We start from the raw sequence: 23909 nt of genomic DNA, 5'->3' as shown, positions 1-23909 counted from the left end.
TTGGATACTCTTTTTTTCGGTCACCTGCCTGCTTCGGGGCTTTATTGTTATATTTCCATTATTGATGCATAGGGTTTTCCAAAAGTATATTTGGGAAATGAGAGCTTTGCTAAGATCTTTTGTTGCCAATATCTCTCCAGCCCTCTGCCTTGCTATTTACATTCTTCGTGGTTTCTTTGGCGCAATGAAAGCTTTTTATTTTGATGAAGTCCAATTTATGCACTTTTATTTGATGGTTGGTCCCATGTGTGTCCTTTGTCAGAAATCTTTGCATACCCCTTGAACAATCCTCAAATCCACCCTCTTCCTCTTCCTTTGCTCTCCCTTGCTGCCAGGTCTCTCCTGGACTGCCCCCTCATGCTCTCCCCCATGATCCCACCCGAATTCTTGTCCTCATTGCAGGATCTTCCTACTCGAGACTGTGCTGGCTCATCTTTGTGTCCTTGGGACTGGCACTGGGTCTGGCACGCACTAGGTGCTCAATAAAAATTTCCTAAATGAAGGCAGTGTCCTGTGACCCAGCTGGGGATCGTTAAAACTGTCAATTAGTTCTAAACACCAGCTCATCAGGAACATTTGAGCAAAGCCACGGACATAAAAAGTTTTGGAAAAACCAACAACATAGGAATGTTTGCTTTTCTCCCCAACCGGAGCGTTAGTCACGGAAACCCAGACCGCCTTAGCATTATTTATTCTTGCTTTGCCCCCAGACCCACAGGGTGAGAGGTGTCTCCCTCACCACTCAAAATGGCTGCAGCAGCTCCTCAACTGTCTCCCCACCCCTGAGAATTGCTGCCTCTAATTTCAGGAGTCAGTGGCTCTTAGTCCTTCTCTTCACCATGCGTGATGACGTAGCACAGGTTCCTGTAGTCCAGGTTGCCACACATGTCTGGAGGGAAAGCTGCAAACATCTGCTTGACCTGGCGAAGGAGCAGGGAGTCAGCCTGAACCAGGCCCACAGGGGCCAGAGCAGGGGTCACGGGCAGGGGGCGGGGGGAAAGGGGGGTATCAGGCAGAATGTTTCCCCTCTTTGCTGATGGAGGCATTGGGTGGAGGGCACAGAGGCCAGGGTCCCATCTACTCTGCTTTCATCCAAGGAGTCAAGAGGGACATCATCTCAGCCTCCAAAAGTCAGTGATCTCAGGGGCGCAAGAAGGGCCTGGGAAGGGCTGCGCCTCCCAGCGGGCACTTACCTCCTCCTCGCTGAAGCGGTCTGCCTGGGTCATGAGCTTCTCCTTGATGCTGCCCAAGGGAGAGAAGTGTTTAAGTTCAGGGGAAGGGCTACTCTGCCCAAGGACACAGATCCCAGGGGTGATGAGTGCAGGGGGGAGGCATCTGGCCCTGGGGAACACCAATCAAGGGGTGGCCTTACAACCTGAGACCCCCAGAGCCCTGTGTCTTGGTTCCAAAGGTGCTGCTTTCCAGCTTGGGTTTTTCGCTAACACACATCTGTGTAAGAGGTTTGCACTCAGCCAGCGGGTCAGGAAAGCCTACCCAGGTGTGAGTCCTGCTGGCCTGCCAGTGTGTCATTTGCTCCTCAAGTCCGGGGAAGGAAGTAGTGTCACCCCCTTTTAGAGAGGGAAACAGTTTGGGAGGTGTAACAGTTTGCAGTGTCAGGGTAGGGCTGGCCTCTCTGCCATTCAGGAGAGCAGCTGCCCACAGGGTCAGAGCTTCCTGGGCTTGGTGCAGAGGTAAGCGGGGAAGCCACATTTGAAGTTGCATGGGAGGGACTGATGGCCCAGAAGCTCTGAGGGATTCGGGGAGCACTATGAGCACAGATAATGTCAGAGCACTGAGCTGGGCCCCAAGCACCCAGAGTGCCCTGTGGTGCCGGCAGCAACAGGCCCTGCTAAGGACCGACATACGTTTTCCATTATTTGTGTCACTGCAGGACAATCACAGTTTCCAGCTCTCCAGGCTGGAGATTTCTCACAGTCTCTGTTTCAACCAGAGCCTCCCAGGGCCCAGATCCTGGGGGAGGCAGCCTTGGTTCCCAAATTCGGTCCCTCAGGATTCTCCCAGTCCTGTCCTGGCACCAGTGGGAGAGAAGGTAGAGGAGCTGGTCAGGGCTACTCCAGGGGCTGCACCCCAATGCCTCCCCTGGGTCCTAAGATGGGGTGGGAGCCATGGACTCCAAGGGAAGTGTGAAGAAGGACATGCTGGAAGCCTGGAGGACGCCTCAGCAGCTCCTCCCCTACTCCTGGGAAGTGGGGTAGAGAGCTGAGACAACACAGACCCTCCCCAACCACATGCCCGCTTCCACCCCCCTCCATTATGTGATGGTTGTAACAGGCAGCAAAGCTAGCCTCCAAGCCAAGGTCTGCAGCATCACAGTCATTGATCAGAAGGCCCATGCCTTGCCCAGGATGCTCACGGGCCCAGCAAGGGCCTGGAGGCTCTAAACAGACTGCGGGGCTCAACTCAGAGGTCCTCTCTTCAGCACGCCAACCTTGGCTCTCTGCCCTGTGTTCTTGCTGGGCTGACGCCCGGGGTCACTTCTTCAATGACAGCCCGTGGGCCACCAGTCAGCTGCACAGCCACCTCCTCTCTATGCATCCCTGCCCAGCTGGCCCTTTCCTGAGGCCCCATAGCCACACAGGCCCTGGCTGACACATGACCCGTTCTTCTCAGAACCCTGATCCCATCAGTGCCGTCTGCTGGGGTTTCCCTTATTCATCTACTCCCCTCCATTCTGATGGTCATGGCCCCCGTGGCGATGATAATCCTCCTTTTCCTCCTCCAGGATGGCCTCCATGTTGCTCCTGCCTACCTTCTCCGGCTCTCCCATGGCCCCAGGGCAGATCCTGGCTCTGGGGCTTGGTGTGTGAGCCATCCCGAGCCTACCTCTCCGTGCTCAGTCTCTCCCACCTCACACCTCAGTCCCAGCTGCCCCTCCTCACAGACCCTGCACACACCACGCCTTGGTCCTCACCACTCTGTTTGTGCATCCAGAGTGCTCCCTGCCCCAGGCACCCTATCACCCTTCAAGGCCTACATTTACCCACATTGCCCTTGCCACTGGGAGGCCCTCTTCTAGGGCCCCTACTCCCTGACACTTCCACTAGAGTTGCAGACACAAGGCCCAAAGAGGGGAAGGGGTGTCAAGCAGCAGCTGAGCAGGGCAGGCAGCAGCCTTCAGGTCCCTGCCAACGCTGCCCGAGCCGGCTGAGTGCCAGGCAAGACAGAGACAGGCCGACTCTCCCGGCCCCAGCTCACTTATGGCCTGAGACTTTGGGGAGAGAAAAACCAAAACAGAAAGCAGAGGAGACTTACAAATCAGCCTTGATGAAACCTTTCCCTTCAGCGTCAAACACCTTGAAGGCATGCAGAATGGTCTCCTCTGGGTCCGTGCCTGGAAGCCACACACGGAGCAGGGTAAGGGCCAGGGAGAAGAAGACAGGCAGGGGGAGGTGGGGCAGGTACTGTGGGGCTTGCAAGGGCTCAGGGGGCGCTTCCTCCCCAGCTGCCACTCTACAGAGAGGCCTGAGCCCACCTGAAGCCAGAGAAGGGATGTTTCAGGGAAACAAGGACTGGCGCTAATCCCCAGGGTGCTGCACAGCACTATGGACAACTGCGCAGCTGTGCAGATATGTGTTGTTAAGAGTAAAGAACTTGACCAGCATCTCTTAATCATAGCCACAAACATGCCTGACTGCTCAGGACCAAGCTCTACCCTTCAGCTTTACCATTTTGTCCTATGGGGCCCCCAGAACGCCCCATGTGGTAGGTATTGATGTCCCCAGTTTGTCAAAGAGGAAAGTGATGCTCAAAGAGCCTCAAGGTCTCTACTTATAAGGGGAACAAGACCCTGAAGCCAACTCTGTGGCTCTCCAGAGCCCCTGTCTGTCCTGCCACTGTGTGTTTCTGTCTGTCAGACAAAGCCAGGGCCCTCCATGCCTCCTCCATCAGACTGGGACAGAGTCAACTGTGTCCCCCCACCAGACCAAGCCAGGGCCCTCTGTGTCCCCCCACCTATAAGACAGGGAGCTCATCTAGGACAGGATGGTATCTGAGTCACTCAGCATCTCAGAGGCCGGCCCAGTCTGACTGAGCGCAGCACAGTGCTGGCCCCCCAGGTTGCAGAGCAGGGGCCCATCTGGGGCAGAGCTCCACGACCTCATGGCCTGGCCTTCCAGGTGGAGAGAGGGTGGCCCAGGGGTCACGGTGGGGCTGGTTGTGGCCTCCCAGGGCCTTTGAAGAGGCCTCGACATTAGGGAAGGCTTGTGGTTGGCTCTTTCCGAGGACCAGCTGCCCTGGACTTGTGCCCAGTGGCCAGACATTTACTACAGCCTGGCATCCCTGCCATGGGAGGCTGGAAGGGCTGGGCAGATAGTCCTTTCCATCTTCCTCCCAGAGAGGGGTTCTGCTTTGTGGACCTGAAATCTCATCAAAGGACCACAGAGAGACTGTTTGCCATCACTGATAGGCATCCTGTGACAAAGTGCTCTCATCAAGTTAGAGGGCTGAGGTGAGGCCTGATCCTAGCTCCTGTCTCCACCCCTGGCCACACTTGCAGGCGCAGACAAGTTCACAGGACAGGCTCACCTAGAGCCCCAGATCTGCTGCCCTGCAAAAATGAGAAAATGCTGAAGCCTTGCGGTCCCTGCCTGGCCCTGGGTCACAGCTCCCAGCTTAGCTTCAGACCAATTTCTGGCTTCCTTAAAGCCACTACCTGGAGTCATGCCTTTCCCCAGGAGTTACCCCAGGCCCAGCCCACCCTAGCTCTTTAAGGAGGCGGGCCCAGTCCTCGGAATAATTCCCTCCCCGCTGTGAGGAGGGCTCAGTGGGACTCCCATCCCAGGTTCAAAGCCTGCCCCACAGTGTCCTCATCTCAGAGGCACGAGGAGGAGCTGTTTATTGGGCCATGGGTCCATTGTTGGCCTCCTTCTAGAGGGCAGATGTCATTGTACTTTCTAGCAGGTGCCCACCCTTGCGAGTATTAAGTGTTTCTGAGCCAGCAAGTCTGCGGTCATTTGGAAAGGAACCTCTGGAAAGGAACACACCCATTTGACAGAGCAGGCAAAGTGAGGCCTGGGCCAGGTGGGTGGCGGGGAGCTCATCCTGATCGTGGGCAAAGAGCATTCACACAAATTGTCCTTCTGGGTCGCGCACACTGCCTGCTTCCCCCATTCTACAGATGTGTAGAGGTGGGAACTGAGGCAGGGCAAGGTCGGTGACTCCAAGGATGGTGTCTGGGCTGCATCACACTCCCAGCTGTGCTGTGCGTCGGTGGCGGCTGGGGAGGAGGCCTGCCCACATCCACTCACTCCCAACTCTCACCGGGGCTACTGGGGCCTCACTCACCCTTCAGCTTCTCCCCAAACATGGTCAGGAAGACTGTGAAGTTGATGGGCCCGGGGGCCTCCTTCACCATGGCCTCCAGCTCCTCATTCTTCACATTGATGCGGCCTGGGGGTGGGGAGGTAGGGACACCCAGGAGTGTAATGATGATCAGAGAGAACCCTGACTGCTGACAGCCCAGGAGAGCAGAGCTGGGGACCCAGGATCGTCTGCAGAATCTTCCAGTTCTATCTGCTACCCCCCCCCCCACATTCCACTCAGCTCTAGGCCCTGCCCATCTGCTGGGGGCCCTCAGGACCTCTCCCCTCCTCTGGTGCTTCTTCCTCTAACACCCAGGAACCCTGCCCTCAGCTTCAGGCAGCAGCCACCCTGTTCTCTGCCCGACAGCATTCAGAGCTCCTCACACCCACCCTCTGCCTGCCTCAACCACCCACTTTTTCTGAATGACCTGGGTTCTGTTCCTCTCTAAGCCTCCCCAGCTACTGGTCACCCACCCAGGGCAGCAAAGGTGTCCCTGAGGTCCTCCTTGTCGATGAAGCCATCCCGGTTCTGGTCCATGATGGTGAAGGCCTGGCAGAGACAGGGGCACTGAGCAGCCACCCACCCACCTGTCCATGCCCAGCTCCCTCCCCAGAAACACCCCAAGGGGACTTTCCTCCTGCAAACTGCTGCCTGGAGACCTCAGCATAGGTGCCTCTGGCCCTTGGCTGCCCAGCTTAGCATAACACCCACATGGGCGTGGCAAGTAACTGGCCTGGGTGCTAACGCACCGGCATGTGGTCCAGGCTTCACACCTCCCTTCATTTCATGCTCACCATGACCTCATTTTGCAGAAAGAAAACTGAGGCTCAGAGGGTGGAAGGACTTGTCAGAGGTCACAAAACAAGCAAAGGCTCAGGTAGAGAGCAGAGGGAGCCCAGCACGTCACACCTGCAGCTTCTAGGGACATCATGGTGGTTTAAAGTAGTGATGTCGTCTCCCCAGCTCCCAGGACCAGGGCTGACCCACACCTGGCTGGCCCCCAAATGCGCCCCATGCATAACCCTCCTGAAGGCCCCACGGGGTCTGACCCACCTCTTTAAATTCCTGAATCTGAGACTGATCAAACATGGAGAAGACATTGGAGCTGGCTCCACCTTCTGTTCTTTTCCGGGCCCTTCTGGGTGCCTGTGAGGTACCAGGTAAGGCCTTGCAGAAGCTCTTCCTTGGGACCTCAGCCACTTTCCTACCCTCCCCCCGAACCCTCATGCCCACACTTCGGCCAGGACAGACAGACAGACTCCTAGAGAAGACTTGCAGATAAACAGCTTCCCCCTGGGCCCCCGATGCCAGCAAGAAGCCTGGAGTGTCCACCCCAAGGAACCAGATAGCTGCCTCCTGAGCCAGCCCCCGGGGTTCCAGAAGCTTGGTGGACAGTACCCCAGCTGTGTTCAGGGGTGCCTATCCTGGCATCAGATCCCACATGGGGGCGCCCTCCTCTCTTGCTACCCTATCACTGTTCTCAGATAATATCTGGGCCTCGGTCCTGCAGGTCTGTCCTTTGTCGCACCCCAGAGCTTCCAGTGCCCCATTCTGCCCCCAAACTGCTCTGAGCTTCCTTCTCTCCCAACATTTGCTCCTGCCATTCCAGCCACCCCAATGTCTTCCTGCCTGTCTTCTGGAGGAATCCTCCTCCTCCAGGCTCAACTTCTCTGCTACTTCATCTGAGAAGCCTTCCCTGGCCCCAGCCCCCCATCCTCCCCTCCCCGCTAGTATTGGGCAACCCACCACACCATCGGGCCATACCTATATGTCTTCCCATCTGTGGGCTCCCCCACCCCATCCTGGGCCTGGTTCAGAGCAGGACTGATTTGGAAAGAGCTATCCAGCGTTCAGGGCAACCCCCCGCAGGCCGAACGCGGCCACCCACATGGAGCTTCTCTTCCCATGTTTCCAGCGGGACACCTCGGTGCCTGAGAATCCACGGATGGGGCATTCGCTGGAAGCTCTTGGTCCAGCCCCCCCACCCCCCAGTCTCTTTCCCGCGGTGAACATCACTAGGGCATCGTTATTCAAGGGGCCCCAAAACTCGATCAGAGAGGTGGAAGGAATGGAACAGACATGAGTTTCCACACTCGTACCCCGCTTCCCAGCACCTGCCTCTGTCTCGGCCTGCACCCCCCTCTTTGCCAAGCCCCTGCTTATCCCACCTCCAGAGTGTGAGCTTGCCCTGCTCCCTGCCCCCAGTGCCTGTGTGGTCTCCCCTCCCCCATCCTGCCCCCCCAACTTCCCCCACCCCCGCACTCACCCCACTTCCCTCCGGCTCCTGGGCTCACTTCAGGAGCAGCAGTGCCCGGCTGACTTATAATTAGCTTTTACTGGGTGCTTTGTCTCCACTAATCCTTTGAAAGGAGCTGGCAGGGCGGCCAGGACGTTATGATGCTGTAAAACCTCTGTAATATTTATAAATCCCTTCAGACATCATAAAGAAAAGAACCTCCCTGCCGAGTTCATCTCACATAATTACATATACATTTCCCTCTGATTAATAAAAAACCCTCACTTCCGTCTGTGGGGGATTCTGCCCTTCTCCTCTCAGACCTGCCCTCAGCCTTGGTGTCCCCATCCCTGCCTCTGCCCAGGCTTTCATGTCCAGCTCATGAAATGTCGCCCTACTGGATGCCAGGCCTTGTTCCAGGCCCCTCTGGGAGGCATGGGGTGCTTTTCCTGGCTGCTGAGGCCCAGGGCTCTCGCCAGGCACCTCTCCCGGCCAGGATCCCTTCCAGCCCAGCTCTCGTGGAAATTACCTTTTACAGTGGGCCCCTAAAAACTGAAAATCCCCCAAAAGGAATACTCAGAAGAGAAGGGGGTCACCCAGACATGTGTTTGTATCCTGGCTTTGCTACTCACAGCCTCTGTGATGCAAGAAAATCAGTTGCCTGCTCTGAGCGCCATTACCCCATTTATAAAGCCAAGGTCATGCCTACCTCAAAGCTTCAGGACATTTATTAGCCATCTGCTGACCTCCAGTCAGGTCCTATGCCCAGTCCCAGGGACCCAGAAACTTAATCAGGCCCCATCCATGTCCCCAAGCTGCTGGTAAATAGACAATTGAGAGAAGCTGGTGGAGGGAGGCACAGAGACTCCCCCTGTACCACCCGGGGACTCAGGGCAGACTTCCTGGAGGAGGTTGTTTCTGAACTGAGGTTTGACACTGAGTCAAAGTTCTCAGACCAAAGGGACTGATAGGATGTGTGAGGCAGAGGCATAAGGATGCCATTGAAAGCCTACAGGGATACCCACAGGCTGGAGCACCGTGTTAAGTAGGGTGCGGGGGGGGATGAACAGGGGGTGCCTCATGTAGCCTGAAAGACCTTGCATCAAGGTAAGCAGGCCCCAGCAAGCTCCAGAAGAACCAAGCTATCCTCAAATACTGACCCTGACCCCCAGGGGAGTCACAGGAGTCATGTCCTCTCAGCAGGAGAAGAGCCCTTCTTCCACCATGAAGCCACCAAGCCTGGCCCATCCTGGCTCCCTCCACCCACCTCCTCACCCCCCTGAGCTTCACTCTGGCAAGCCCTGCAGAAACCAGGAAAGCAGAGACCCAAACCAGGACCACATGGATGGACTAGCTCCTGTAAAAGGCAGACCAGGGTGGACCAGGTACAGGGATGACATCAAAGGAGAGAAAAAGGACAGGGTCAGGGATATCAGGTCATGGTCAAGGATGTCAGGAAGCAAGGTCAAGGTGAGGGTGAGTTCAGGCAACAAGGTGAAGGTCAGAATCAACAAATGAAGTCAAGGTCATGGGATGAGGTCAGAGTTGAGGAATGAGGTCAGGGTGAGGAGGCAGGGCAGCCCCAGCCTACCATGGTCTGGAGTGCTCCCTCTCGCTGCAGCAGGCCTGGGCCAGCTCAGGGACAGCTCTTTAAATAGTGTTCCGGGTCCAAACAGTTTGGAAGGTGACAAAGGACAGGATGGTGGCCTCCCTGCCAGGCACCTGTCTGGGGTCATTCAGAGTGGCCAAGAGCTGTGGATTCAGAGGCTGTCTAAGCCAGGAGGATCTGGTACCAGGTCAACCGGCTTCTCTGTAGCCAGGGGACCCGAGTCCAGGAAGGAGCACTTGGCTGAACACTCACAGTAAGATAAGACCTGGAACCAGCTGGGAAGACTTGGTCTTGGGCCATGAAAGGTCAGGGCAGCTCCCAGATCAGGGCCACCACATCCCCTGGGGAAACTCAAGGCTGCCACATGGCCCAACCCTTTTCCAGCGTTTTCTCTTGCATTTGAGTTCCCTGGGTCACTATCCTTTAGAAGCCTTAGTCCTCTCATATATAAGAGGGAGAGCACATGACACCACACCCCATACCCCTCAGGGCATTGAAAATGTTCAGGGAGTTGAAAAAGCAAAGTGACAAATCAGAGAAAATGGACGTGAGCCTGGCAGGGGAGAATTGAAAACTCTGATCCCTATTTCACTCTGGCCACACAGATGCCCGGACATGGCCATCCCCACCAGGCCTATCCCGGTCTGAGAATTCTTTGGTAGCTATGCCAAGCTGAGCCTGCACCTGCCCCTGGCAGGTCCCCTGTGCATCTAATGCAGGCCAGCAGCCCCCCTCCGTCCAGCCAAGTCAACTCCCAAGTGGGGTCCACCACGTCTGATCAGGTGCCAGGACCGGCAGTGCTGGCTCAGGCAGTGAGCCCACCCAGCCCCCGGCACTGGGCAGCTTAACTGTCCCTAGAGCCGGCCTCAGGCCTCCAGGCCCCGGTACAGCTGATCCCGTCTGGGGGGAGGGAATGTGAAGATGACGATAATGAGACGTGTAGCTAATATTTATCAAACACAGGACAGGCTGTGTTCAAAACACACAGCCTCACTGTCAATCCATATTCCGTATTCAGGGGAAGAAACTGAGGCTCACACAGGTTAAGCTACTACCCGGGGACTCACTCTAGTGCTGCCAGGATGAGAGCCCTCTTTTCAGCAGTTCCAGAAGGGAGCTTCCAGAAGTTTCTGCCCATCCAAATCCTGCGCACCTTCCCAAGTCATCCCTGATACAGTTGACTCTGACCAGCTCTGCTGACCTCCCTGAAACCCATGCTGCCCTGAACGCTCTGCCCTGCGCTGGGGCCAGGCCCCGCCCTCTCTCCCCTGGGAGGGGCCAATCGCAAGTTCCGGAGGAGTTAAGCAGGCCTGGTGAAGGAGAGTGACTTGGGGGCAGGAGCCTGAATTCCTTGCAGGAGTTCAGCAGAAGGGCTGGGGGAGGGTGGCAGGCACCTGCCCCTTCCTGGGCCTGTGTGGCGCCGCAGGTGGCCACGTCCACACCAGAAGAGCTGATGCCAGCCAGGGCTTCACCCCGGCTTCCCCTGGCCAGGGCCTCCTCTTCCCAGAACTGGATGCCCCTGAGCTCCTGCTTCTGAGACCAGGCCCAGGACCATGGAGGGACTCCTGGAGGCTCAGCATGGCCCTCAGCAGGCGGTCACCCGAGCTGCCCGAAGGAGGGAAATGCAAGAGAAAACACTGGTGAGACGCAGTGTGGGCCATCACTAGCTACACCCTCTTGACAAATTGGTCCAACAGCTCCTTCCCTGGCCTCCGTCTCCTTCGTATTACAAAAGCAGAGTGAGCCAGGCCACAAGATATCTGGTGGGGATCGTGGAAACTCCCCAGGCGAGATGGTTGGGAAACATTTGTCCCTGGGGTGCAGGGGGTGGAGGTGGGGAGAATATAGGTCAATGTGGGGAGGTCACAGCGCTCCCACAGCACTGCTCAGGTGTGAAGGCCAAAGTCAGAGAGATGGGAGGGGGCAGGGGGGGAAGCAGAGGGGACAGAGTTGCTCAGAGGTGGCCTCAAAGGCCTGAGCAGGACCCAGCAGAGTTCCCTGACCTGGAAGGGGGTCCCTCTTCTTCTGGTTTAGGGCAACTCTTGGCCCATTGGTGGACAAATCCTACCCCTTGCTCCTCCTTCAGCCATGCAACCCGCAGCTATTTTTACAGCAGGATGCTGTGGCCACAGGCCCCTTGAACGGGAGTCTCTCCCGAAAGCAAGCACATTCACCAGCCTCTGCGCCACAGCTGTAAAGCAGGCAGGGGGCATTCCTGGAGACATTCCTCTGGGCTTTAAAGGTTTCCTTGTCTTTTCTAAGTGGTTCCAAATTAAAGGAAGGCTCCAGACAGGGGCGGAGGCTGGGAGGAGGGGATACCAGGGAGTTTGGGAAAAGACAGACCTCCTCCTAATTGTCCTCAAAATCTCAGTCATCCCATCTGGTAATTAGAGAGCTGACGGATGTGAAAGGCAATTTCCTTTAGGGTAAGAGGGAGAAAAAGGCTAATTGGCTCTAAGTCCACGTTCTTTCTGAAATTTTAACAGTAGGGTGGTAGGCTGTTCGGGCTGACCCAGACTCCCTCCCGTAGTCACGAGGGAGTGGGGGGTTGGGGAGGCCCAAGGAGACACTCCACCCTGGGCAGGCCAGAAAGAGCATGCGAGGGACCCCCAGAAGTGGGCCCGTGCCTGTTGCCTCAGCCGCGAGCACAGGGCCCATTGAGCCAGCAGGGCATGGTGGACAACCCTAGCTCAGTGCCAGATTTATTGGTCCAGAATCGGAGTGGGGAGCCTGCCCCTAGGGAGCATGCACCTCCAGGCCATTAGGGCCTGACACCCAGGGTTTGCTTGGGGAGTCTCCTGGGAGGGCAGGGACCTGCCCCTCTGCCCAATTCTGATCTTGTTACTGGAGAAGCCACAGAAGGTGGGGAATGGTGAGAAGCAGGTATGGGAATGCAGACCTCCCAATGCCTGGCCTGTGGGACAGCCTTCCTATGTACTCACAGCACCTGCCTCAGCCCAGCGGCTGCACAAGGGGCAGGTGACAACCACAAAGCTTCCAGGAGTGGGAGCAGGGACCTGTCAGTGCAGCATCACCCCCAGATGAGATGGTGTCATGTCTTCCCAGCCACAGAAGTTGCGGGTTGGACCTACCCTGGTAAGTAGAGGAGTCAGATTTCAGACACTGGCCAAGGGACTCTGCCCCACCGTGAAGTCTGTGAGCCCAGGAAGGTCACCTGGGACAGACGGTAAGGCAGGTGACCCTCCTTTCCTGGGCCAGGAAAGCCTGAGGTTGCAAAGGGCCAGAGCAGGGACAAGAGGTCAGGCTCCTTTCTCAACTGAAAACAGCCTTAAATGTAGGCCTGGCCTTCGCCTGTGCCAGCCCCTCCCTCTCGACTTGTACCCAAACCTCACCCTCTGCATCTTAGGTGCCCATGGCCCTTCCCCAGGCCCCAAATGCTATGTTCTCTCGCCTCACTCTCCTCATTCTCCCTGGTAGTCTTGGAAACTGAGGCTCAGAGAGGTTAAGTTTAGTTATAGTTATGGCTAAAGCGAAGTTTAAGGCTAAAGTTAAGGCTAAGGGTTTGGAGTGAAGGGTAAAGTTAATGGTTACAATTAGTGGTTAAGAGTTAAGGTTAAGGGTTAAAGATAAGGTTAAAGGTTAAGGTTAAAGTTATAGTTAAGGTTAAGAGTTAAGCGTTAGGGTCTCCCCTGGTGGCGCAGTGGTTGAGCGCTAGGCCGCGAAGCTGCCAGCTGCCTCTGCAGCGCCGGTTCAATCCCCGGCCACTGGCGAGGGTCCCACATGGCACAGCAGACCTCTCCTGCCATGCCCGCTGCTTCCCTCAGCAGTGTATTTCATCTGTCTGCCTGTTCTGTTCCCCGCTCTGGCCCTGGTGAATTCTCTCACCCTCCCACACTTCTGACTACACCCAGTGCTTGTATAAATAAATAAATAAATTTTTTTTTTTTTTAAAAAAAGGGTTAATGTTAAGGATAAGGTTAAGGGTTAAGGAAAAGTTATGGCTAAAGGTTAAGGTGTGCACAGTTTCCCAGTGGTCAAAGGTTTTTGGTGTTTTTTTTTAAAGATTTATTTATGCATACAAGAACTGGGGTACAGGCCAGAGGTGTGGGGGGTGAGAGGATTCACCAGAGACAGAGTGGGGAACAGAGCAGGCGGATCTACCGAAACACACTGCTGAGGGGAGCAGCAGGCGAGACAGGAGAGGTCTGCTGCACCATGTGGGTAGCTCCCTGGCTGGCCGGGGATCGAACTCATGTTGCAGTGGCAACGGACAGTCTCACAGTGCTGTGCTTAACTCCTTGCACTACCAGGGAGGCCCCTGGACAAATGTTTTGACCCCCTCCATTCCACCAACCTCCCAGCTGGCTCTCTCTATCAGATCCCTGGCCCTCCCCTGGGTGGCAGAAGGGAAATGTGGAGCCCTAACAGGTATTTCTAAGCCTAACAGGGGTTTCAGAGCAGGAGAGAACTCTGGGGTGAGAAGAGTCCAAGAGGTCAAGCTGGAGGGGACCAGCAGTGCTAAGGGGGATAGTGGGGACCGCCCCCGCCCCCTGTTACAAAGCACTTTCCTTTCTTTCCCTCCAGAGGCCTGAGGGCCTCGCCCCATTGTACAGCTGAGGACACTGAAGTCTGGAGTGGGGAAGAACCCTTTCAGGTGCCAGCACAAGGCTTACATTCCAGCCCTGAAGGGACACCGGGAGCCTAGCGCCAGGGAGGTGGGACGGGCCCATCCCCGAGAGGCAGGCATCCTGCAGCAGACGCTGTCTCAGGCTGTGCTGGGACTTGGGACCCTCCCAGGGGCCTGGAGGCTGCCAAACAAGCCCAATTTGCTGTGCTAATGTGTGCTTTCTGCTGCTTGGAGCCTCCTCGCACCCTCTCCTCTGAGCCCGGCCAGCGGCAACAGAACAAGCTATAATTATGTTAAGCCACTCCCTGCTGCCCTGGCTTAGCAATTAGCCAGGTTGCTCAGCATCCACAGCTTACACCCCATCCTGGCTCTGGTGGGCTCAGTCAGAAACTGGGGTGGTGGTGGACCACTTTACCCCACCCCACCCCAGGAATGAGCCTGCAGAAGGGGGTTTCCTGCCCTGGCTAACCACCATCACGCCACCAGACCCTACCATGCTCCTGGGGTGGTCACTGAGACAGGAGCCCTCCCCACTCCCACAGGCTGGCACCCACAACGAAGGGACCATCCAGACCAGAGCCCTCCCTGGAAGGCGTCCCTCCCCAGTGCCCTGGGGTGGGCAGGCCCGTAGGGGGATGGGAAGTACAGCCTTGCCCTTCACCCCAGATCCTGGGACTATGGAAAGACTGGGAATTTAGAATCAGGTCTGGCTCGGAGTCCTGCTGGGCTGGCCTGCTCTGCGATGCCACACACATCACTTCCCCCAGGTCCTGGTGTCTGCACTGATCACGCAGAGTTGGGTGTGACATTTACTTTGCAGTCTGGGATAAGGACTAGTACATGGTGCTGGACTCTATGGCTGTTCGTATTTTGTGGCTACAAGCCCACCTGGTCACTGGCAGGATGCGGCTGGTGATGACAAGTTGCCCTGATTTCAAGTCTAATGACCCAAGACTCCCTCGGCCCAGCACGTAGGAGGGCTGCCTGTATGTCAGTATGTCAGTAAGTCACTGCCTGACCAGATGGTGTATTCCTGGGGACCACTAGCCATGACTGTTTCACCCCAGATAGGCTGACACCCCAGCCCCAAGCACCACACCCAGAACACAGCAGGCATGTGACGTCAGTAGTGTTCGTGGGTACATCTCGAACTGATTCCTTCCATCAACACTGGCTCACCCACTGAAGCCACGTCCAGTACACTCTTCTGTTCCAGAGTAAGATTAGCTTTGACGCATCTCAGTTGTGTGAAAAGTGCTCATTGATATCTTCTGGCAAGATCAAGGAGTGCCAGCATCAGGAATGACTGGATCGGGGGCGCTCAGGGAAATGGAGGGCTGGGGAAGTGGATGGTGGATGTGTGTGGGGGGCGGGGGTGTTTGCATGCAGAACTCCGTGCTCACTTCCCATAGTGGGAAATGCATAGGTAATATTCATACTGTGAAGCCAGTGAGAAGCCATACAAACATGCTATTTAGGCTCTGGAGGGAACAGCTGAAAGAATCAGCCAGAATGGAGAACAGTAACACCTGAGGCAGGTGAGAAACAAGCAGGAGGGGCAGGCCTATGGGGCTGGTAAGTGTCCTGCCACGTGAAGCCCCTGACCTTAGGGGATGGGTTTAGCCCACCATCACCATCTCCCTGTCAGGGGGAATGTGATGGTTAATTTTGCATGTCAACTTGGCTGGGCCATGGTGCCCAAGTATTTGGTGAACCTGGATTTGGTTTTCTGTATGCTTCTGTGGCTGTGTTTTGGGTGAGCTTAACACTTATATCAGTGGCGTCTGAGTAAAGCAGTGAAGGGTAAATGAAGTAATTCAGCCTATTTTCTGCCTTCCTATCACTAGCCTCTACAGCCCCCACCTGCGGCCTACGCAAAGGCGCTTGGGAGTGTGGGTGCGGGCATGGCATGTGCGCCTATGATCATGGACACCTGGGCCTGGAAGCAGGGATAAAAGCAATGGCTGCAGCGGGGGATGAAGCGGGCAGCAGTGTGACTACAGAACGAGACGCGTATGAGGTCACACAAGACTGAGAGGGAGAACGCCCGAGAACTCCAGAGAGGAGGGGAGAAGGGGAGAGAGGTAGAGAGAACTCAGAGAGCTTGGGGATCTCAGGGGCTGGGAGGCTGAGTTGCCTCCCAAGCTTCTCCTGGCCCTCCTGCCCTATAGCTGCTTGGTGTACAAGAGGATTGTGCTCCATAGCATGGGTGGGCCTCACCAGCCAGTGGAAGGCCTTCCTGAACAAAGACTGGCCTTCCCGAGCAAGAGGGAATTCTCCCAGCAGAGACCCTTTGGAGTCAGACAGCAACTCTTCCCTGCTGGCTCACCCTGCAGATTTTGGACTCGCACCCCCACAATCCCAAGAACCAACTCTAACAACCTCTCCCTCTTTCTCTTCCTCTCTCCCCGCTGACTATCTCTCATCCTGACGAGTATAGAGACTGAAGTGTGTGCTGCCCATGCTGGGGATTGGGGGTGTGAGGGGCAGTCACAGGAGTCGTGGAGCCTGAGCTGGCTGAGGCAGAAGGAGAAGCTGGCTTTTCCTTCCCCTGGGGAAAAAATACAAGGAGGTGGGCCCACAGCTGCGTCCTCAAGCCCTGGTGCAGAAATGCTGTACCAAGCCTAATATGTGCCCAGTCAGTGTGGCTCAGATAAATGGCAACTGAGTGAAGGTGTGGAGGCGTCCCCAGCCCTGGGCGGGGAACAAGGACCAGAGACAAGAAAAAGGGTCTTCTGCCTCTCCCTGCTCCGCCTCAGCGCAGGGCTGGGCACTTTTGGGGTTCTCAGTGAAGCCTCCAACATTGTGTTCCTGTTCCCTCCCAACCCTAGGGCGCGGAGGTACAGCAGACGCCTGCACTGACCTCAGGGTGCTAGCGCTGTGGGGAGCCTCTGAGGCGCCCCAATGAACTGAGGCCACTGTTTGAAGTCCCGGCACCTTCTAAGGATTCAGTTTAACAAGCTGGGTGCTGCGGGCACCTGGATGAAAGACGCTATATAAAGGCATGAGATAATTACCAATTAAAGCCATTTTCTTAGAAACAGGAAGGTCCCATTTGCCAAGAGTAAACAGCGGGGGCAGGCCCTGCCTGGGTGCAGGACCTGACAGTTGAGAAAGTCGTTCTGGGTGGGCTCAGAAGCCGTGGTGAGTCAGAACGCAGGGTCAAGTGGGGCCAGAGTTCCCACCAGCTGAACCCCAAGAGTGAGGTGTCAGAATCGGGAGCAGGGTCCCTAGGGCAGTAGGAAGGGTCCCTGATCTCTACCCTGCCTGGCATGAAAGGAGGAATTGCCCAGCTGGTGGGGGCCTGCTCTCCCTAACTCAGAGACACCCCAACATCTTCTGCAGGATGTAACCTGAAGAGAAAAACAAGGGGGAAGCTAGTCTATGGCTTCCTTTCCATAAATTTCACAAGTATCTAGTGAGTACCCCCTATTTGTGCAGGATGCTTGGGGTGCAAGAGTGGATGAGACAAACTTGCCTACTCTCCCAGGGCTTACCTTCTCCTGGTCAAGCCTCACTGGTGCTGACAATGGCCCGGACACTGCCAAGTGCCTCACCGGGGCTGGCTCCTTTTGCTTCGCCCCAGCACTAGAAAGTGATCTCTAGGGTCCCCTTTACAGCAGAGGCTAGGTGACTTCCAGAGTCACCCAGCTAGAAATGGCGCAGCCCCATCTGAATTGTGCTATACTGCCTGTCCCTGAGTCCCCAGCATCTGCCCCAGAGGTTGATAAACAAGGCCCTCAGAGGCCTCCCAGAATGTGCATCCCTCCATGGACTGCCTCACCTAACAGTCTCAGCCCCCACATGAACCGTGGACCACAAGCCAGCCCACACCTCTCATGGAAGCCCCTCAAAGCCAGATCAGGAAGTCCATCTCTCCCTGACCACATCCCCAGCCCTGAGAACCACCCTTTCAACCTTCTAAGCCAGCGAGCTGGGCCAGCTGCGACTCCTGCCACTCCCCACTCTCCATCCGCACAAGGAACAAAGGTTCCTCGTGTTATGTGACCCCTTGGTTTCTGGAGCCAGCACTCTGCGGCCAGGCACAGAACCAAAGAGAGACTTAGCTCCATTTGGTACCTGCCCAGGTGCTCTGTTTACCTCGTTACCACTAGCCACTGGTTAATTCTTGCTCACCTGCCCAGTAAGAAGCTTCTTTGTAAACGCTAAGTCCTATTAACAGAAGCAAGTGCTAACACTCAAGTCAATGTACCAGCATAGCCCAGTTTCCCCAGATCACACAGCCCTTGGGGAGTCAACATTTCACAAAGGAAGATACCTACTGTATTCTAGCCCCCACTATGTGCCAGTTGCCACGCCGAGTAGATCTTAGATCTTAGCCACCCAAAGCAGTTCCTGTAACCCCCTTCTTACAAATGAGGATCATGGCCCTCAAGGAATTTAAGTACGAACAGGTGCAGGACAGCTGCATGGGAGGTCAGTTCTTTCCCTGCTGCCTCCTGAAGTGGTTTCCTATGGCTGTGTAAGACACTAGTGCACTGACTTAAGACAACACACACGCGTATTATCTGTTTCCGGGGTCACTGCTGTCTGAGTACCGCTCAGTCTCAGTCAAGCTGGTGTCAGGTTGCTTTCTCATCCAGAGACTTGAGTGGGGAAGAATCCGCTCCCAAGCTCATTACTGTGGCTGCAGAAGTCATCCGTGTCTTTGTGACTGTATGACTACGGCTTTTTGCTGCTGCCCGGGGGCTGCCCAGGTCGCAGAGGGTCCCAGCAGTTCCTTGCACATGGCTGTCTCCAATGTCATTTCCTTGCCAGCAATGAGGGTCTCTCTCTGGTCCTTTTAGACAAACTCTCATAGACTGCACATAATCACGGGAGCCTTTTCCCGTCACTTTCGTCATTTTTTGAGTAAGAATAAAGCCACAGGTGCCACTCACTCGGGGGGAAAGGGCCACTCCAAAGTGTGGCCCAGAGAAGGTGTTATCATCAGGCATCACCTCAGGGTCTCCATCCAGTGTGTCCCGGGCAGAAGGGGGCGCTTCTGAGCCCAGAGAAGTTGTCACAGGTCAAGCGGAGCTGGGAACTGCGCAGGCAGGAGACACAGCTCATGCCCACACTGAGCCCCACTGCATGAGCAAGACCAGAGTCCTCCAGCACCTTTCCAGCTACAAAGTAGCTTTCCCCAGCTGTTTCTGGAAATCCTCACTGGTGAGTGAGTGGGAGGCAAGGCAGGGTTGCTGCACCCCCACCCCGGCAGCTGGAGGAAGCAGTTTCGGGGGGGGGGGTCTGCACCCACTCTATCCCCAGACAGCCCACTGCCATCCAGCTCTCGTGCCACCCCACTGCTCCGGGTCAGCACGTGGCCCTTCATCCTGGCACTAAGCCTGTGCCACCGCTTCCTGTCTTGCAGAGACAATCCTGCAGTGTCAGCACAGCCTCCAGCCACCGCCTCCCAAGCCCTGGAGGAGTCGGGGTGCCGCTTCCCAGCAAGCGTGTTTCCGCAGCCTTGTTTACAGTTGTTGAACTATTTTCGTCAAATTAATTAAATACATGCTAAATCCTCTCCAATTTGTTGTGCGATAAATTAAAGATGCTAAGATTGTGAAATGCACAACAAAGCCTGTTTATTCTGATAAAAGCCCGCATGACAGCCCAAGTCAAGCGTCAGCCAGTCCAGTATCTGCTTCCATCGGGCACCTTTGTCAGAACAGGGTTTTCTGCCACCAAATTCGCTGGCTGCCAGGGTCCCAGCGAGCTCTCATGGCTATCCGACACGGTGACCTAAGGCTCCAATGGAAGCAAAGACCCCAGGTCACCGGAGAAAAGGATGTATGGAGGCCAGGACTAAAAAACACAGATTCTACCCCCAGAATCTCCTGCGGGGCCTTGTGGGTGAACAGCCTGTAGGAAAAACAACTTAACCTGGGCCTACATTCTAGCACATACAACAACTCAAGTAACCCTCATACAACTCTCTGAAGGAGGTGCTACTATTGCCCCATTGTACAGAGTAGAAAGTAGAGACACAGCATGGGATGTGGAGGCTTCTAGATGGGGTCCAGCTATCTAGCTTAGAGTCTATATTGGTCACCACTATGCACACAGTCTCCCCCTCCAGCTCTGGCCTCCCATCCCAGGCACAGCTTTGGCAGAACCAGCCACCCCAGACCAGACAACAGACACAAATCCCTCTGGGGTCCAGGGCATATGAACCACCCACACTAACATCTGCCTTGCTCTTTTCCTTCTCTGGGCAAAGGGCATTCCATAGGTCTCCATGAGTGAGCTAAGTCTCCTAAAACTACCAAGGAGGAAGAGGGTATGGACCAGAGAAACTGAGGCATAGAGAACCCTATATCATCAGCCTATGAACCAAATCCCTTTCCCGAGTACATGGATTTACAGATTCAGCATGACTTCAAGTCACTGCCCATGTGGGTTCCTGGGCAAACCCCAGAGCTATGTTATTCCCATTCTGTGGATGAGGCGACTGAAGCTCAGAGAAGAAAAGGAACTTGGAGATGTGGTGGGAAGGCCAGGTTCAGACCTCAGAAAAGGCTTGAGTTGTTGGATCCCAAAGACCAGGTCCCTATTCCAGGGCACCCTCTCAGCCCCCCTCATCCTAGCCAGGTGCTGATATCCCGGGGCATGACCAACAGAGACCCAGAGGAAGGCCTTGCTGTGTCCTAATCCTCAGCTTCCACCCATACAAAGCGGGCACTGCAGTAACCCTCTCCCTGGCACCCTGCAACCTGCAGCAACTGTGGACTGAGGCCATCTTGTAAACTGATTCACAGCGGAATGACCGTCGCTGGCAGTGCTGCTGCTGCTGCTGCTGGTGACCCTGGGGAGAGGAGGAAGATAAGTGGGGGGAGCTCCGGGTCAGCACCTCCTGCCAAGGGAGGTCCCCCTTTGCAGATCTTATTCCTGTGCTCTCAGGTAGGCGGTGGCCCACGCTGCCCGAGCCTAGCCTGACCAGGGTTTCCTGGGAGGCAGGCAGGCCGCACGGCCTCAGGGACCTCTGCCAGAAATGTGTGCCCGTTCGGTGGTGGCTCTATCACAAGCTCTTTGCTGGCAAGTGCTCCTACTCCATGACTCTCCTCTGCTCCTCATGTCCTCGTATGACCCTGGCATGCACAGGCCCCAGCCTTTCCCAGGTGCCAGCTCTAGGCCAGTGGTGGATCAGACCCAGCACCTGCTACCTGGTCAGTCACAGGTGGCGGAGGTCAAAGACCCATTGTCTGGACAGGAGAAGGACACGGTAATCTCATGGCACCCAGAAGAACCAGAAGGTTCTAACTAGAGACAGTGGGGAGGATGTGACCAAAGGAACAAATGAGCAGAGGAGACACTGAAGCGGAGGTTTTAAAGGATGAGCAGAAACTCTCCAGACCCAGAGGGAAGGAGACCCGGGCAGGGAGGTGGGGAGAGGGGAGATTCATACAGTCTGCTGGACCCTGCTTTGCCTGCTCCTGTTCCCTGCATGGTCGCTGGAAACACTGATGCAGCAGAGGATGCCTTTGGTGTAGTTCACACGCAGAAATGGCAGAGACTTGCCTGTGAAGGTGAAAGTGCCAGGTGCTTGGGCGGGGGGCTGTACCCCAGGTAAGGGCGTTGGTTCTATGCATGGCTGGGAGCCCCAGATAGGTTAGGGGTAGCGAGAAAAGTGAAGCAAACACTGGCCACAGACACAGAGCCGGAAAACGAGAAGAGGCTGATAAAATAATGCAGGCAAGAGGCACTAGAGGCCTGGGTGGGGGCTCCATTGGGGGTGTCGATTAGAATAGTAATGGGGTAGAGCTGACAGAATGTGGGGAACAATTGTGAGCTGAGGAGATGAGCAGGCATCCAGGCTGCCCCCCACTTGCTTGGTAATGAGGTGGGTGTCCTTTGGGCTCAGTAACATAGCCACAGTGAATGTTACTGTCCAGGAACCACTAGGGAGGAGCTTTACAGTGACCAGGGAAAGTCACCAGTCACCCCAGAAAGGTCAGGGCGCGAGGGGAGCGCATGGAGCAGTCTGGAAGCCAGGTGGGTCTGGCTGCGGGAGTGGGAGGCTACGGCAGGTGTTGACATTGGTGGAAATTTCGGGAAAGCTGTCAGGTCCTCTGGGATCAGAGCCGCGCAGGGTGGAAGCCAGTCACTGTGAGCCGGCAGGGCCCCGGGCCTCCCAAAGAGCTGGTTGGATGGGGCAGGACACAGAGGGAAGAACAGGGCAGGTTGGGAGCTGCTGGCACCGCTGCATCTGTCTTTCCCACCTCTAGCCATGCAGGCTTCAAGTTTCACTTCAGGCAAACTCTGCACCCCTAGAGGGGAGTGGGGGGGATTCTGGGAAACCAAGAGCGATTAACTCCGTCCAGCACAAATGCTGACTCAGCCACTGCTGAGACGGGGTCCCCAGGAGGGGCAGAGGCAGGGCCGCTCATTTGCACTCAGCTAAGGGATCACTTGGGGCCGAACTCCCAACTCTGGCGTGAAGCTGCATCTCCCTGAAGGAAAGGGTGTCTTCTAGTTTACAAAAGGCACCCTTTGAGCCTGGGCAGGATAGGGGGGAGGGGTGGAGTTCCCGCTGGGGCAGGAGGTGTTTGGGTGTCTGTAGGGCTGAGCTTTTTCCCTGTGCTCAATCCCTAGTCTGTGGCCAACACTGAGCATGGGACAGTCTCCCCTTAAGGGCCAGGTTCCGTGCTGGTTCCATGCTTGATGTCTGGGCTGACCGAGAACAGACTGAGCGTAGGTGGTGATGGCCCCAAAGTCCCAAGAGGGCAAAGCTGGGCCCCAGGCAGGGGTACAAAAAGGGGCAGAGGCAGAAGGAGAATTTTGTCTTAGAGCTATTTCAGACAGAAGAAGCAGCCCGTGGAGGGGATGAGCTCCTGTCGCTGGAGATGGGCAGGCAGAACTGGACGGTGCGTGGCAGATTTGGTGCAGGGCACATTATGCAGTGACAGGTGGTAGTTCAGCTACCTGCCCTCCTGGGCTGTGAGCTCAACAAGACAGACCTCTGAGGATGGGAGGGCGGGGCCTCCCCACTTCTCCCTGCTCACTTCTTTTTGGAACCGGCTTGGGTATTTAGAAGATTAATTTCATGTTTGTGCAAAGCAGGGGATTAAGAGGGGAGGAGACTGAAGTTCTCTGTAGGTTGTTAAGAAAACATCATCTAAAAAAAGATCTGGCAAAATCGCTCTGGATGCAAGTTACAGCTGAATGCGCCTCTTACCGCCAACATCCAGGGCTTTTCATCGGTGATTTGTTTCCATTCTCTGCAGTCTTGGAACCAAACCCTGGGGCTCTGGGATGCTGAAAGACACGGTGGGGTGCATGCCATCACTCACAGCAAGGAGGTTGGGGTATCCTATGGCCACCCCGTCCTGCCTGGGTCTGGGCTTATAGACCCAAGACAGAATTCTTCCATGGAACCACTGGCTCCTCCGTCCTCTGCTGCTTCTTGCTTTACTTCTCATCACCCCTGGGGGAGCCGGGGGGGAGAACAAGGCTCTGAGAGGGCACGGCCTCCCTGAGCACGCACAGCAACTTGCTGACTCCTCTGAGCTGCCACTTGCCCTGAGAGGTGGAGGTGAAGGGCCACAGCAGGCCTTCCCAGGGCTTGGGAGACACAGTCCAAGCTGCCCAGCTCCTGTGCTTTTTATGGAAGTAGCTTGGGTTAAGATGTAATTCACATACCACACAATTTGCCCATTTGAAATCGTACAATTCAAGGACTTTTCGTATAGTCACACCGTTGTGCAACCATTACAATCAACTTTAGAATATCTCCATCACTCCCAAAAGAAACCCTGAACCCATTAACAGTTGCCCTCCAACTTCTCCTACCCTCCACCTTCCCAAGCCCTTGGCAACCACAGATTGGCTCGCTCTCTCTACAGATTCGCCTGTTCTGGGCATTTCAGATAAATTATCCAGTACCTGGTCCTCTGTGACTGGTTTCTCTCCCCTGGCATAATATTTTTAAGGCTTGTTTATGTTGCAGCACATAACAGCACTTCATTCCTTTTAAGGTCAAATAATACCCCAGCATATGGATAGACTGTGTTTTGTGACCCGCCTGAGGCTGGGTGACAAGACAAGCAGGTAGGAAAGACCACAAAGGGTGGGGTGGCCCCAGAAGGCTTCCTGGAGGAGGAGGGAGCACTCATACTGGGGCTAGAAGAACAGATGTGAGTTGGAGAGAAGGG

The 23909-nt window shown here is 55.7% G+C and overlaps 1 protein-coding gene across 3 annotated transcripts; it reads right to left on the bottom strand.

Moving 5' to 3' along the window:
- Positions 1-684: 684 nt before the first annotated feature.
- MYL10 (myosin light chain 10) lies at positions 685-23710 on the bottom strand. Of its 3 annotated transcripts, XM_054693629.1 has the most exons (9): positions 23641-23710; positions 22934-23013; positions 20464-20563; positions 6376-6468; positions 5796-5871; positions 5305-5409; positions 3274-3352; positions 1194-1242; positions 685-920 (listed from the first exon to the last, which is right to left on the bottom strand). In XM_054693629.1, the coding sequence occupies exons 2-9, from the start codon at positions 22954-22956 to the stop codon at positions 822-824; spliced, it is 624 nt and encodes a 207-aa protein (XP_054549604.1). In that variant the 5' UTR covers positions 22957-23013; positions 23641-23710; the 3' UTR covers positions 685-821. The 3 variants fall into 3 exon arrangements, with proteins under 3 accessions (XP_054549604.1, XP_037362792.1, XP_054549605.1); XM_037506895.2 differs by lacking the exon at positions 20464-20563; XM_054693630.1 differs by lacking the exons at positions 6376-6468; positions 20464-20563; positions 23641-23710 and having other exon boundaries at positions 22934-22955.
- Between the last annotated feature and the right edge of the window lie 199 nt (positions 23711-23909).

This window comes from Talpa occidentalis, unplaced genomic scaffold (assembly GCF_014898055.3).
Source record: "Talpa occidentalis isolate TD23 unplaced genomic scaffold, MPIMG_talOcc4v2.1 talOcc4.12, whole genome shotgun sequence".
Lineage (NCBI taxonomy): Eukaryota > Metazoa > Chordata > Mammalia > Eulipotyphla > Talpidae > Talpa > Talpa occidentalis.
This window is presented reverse-complemented; position numbering and strand designations above follow the sequence as displayed.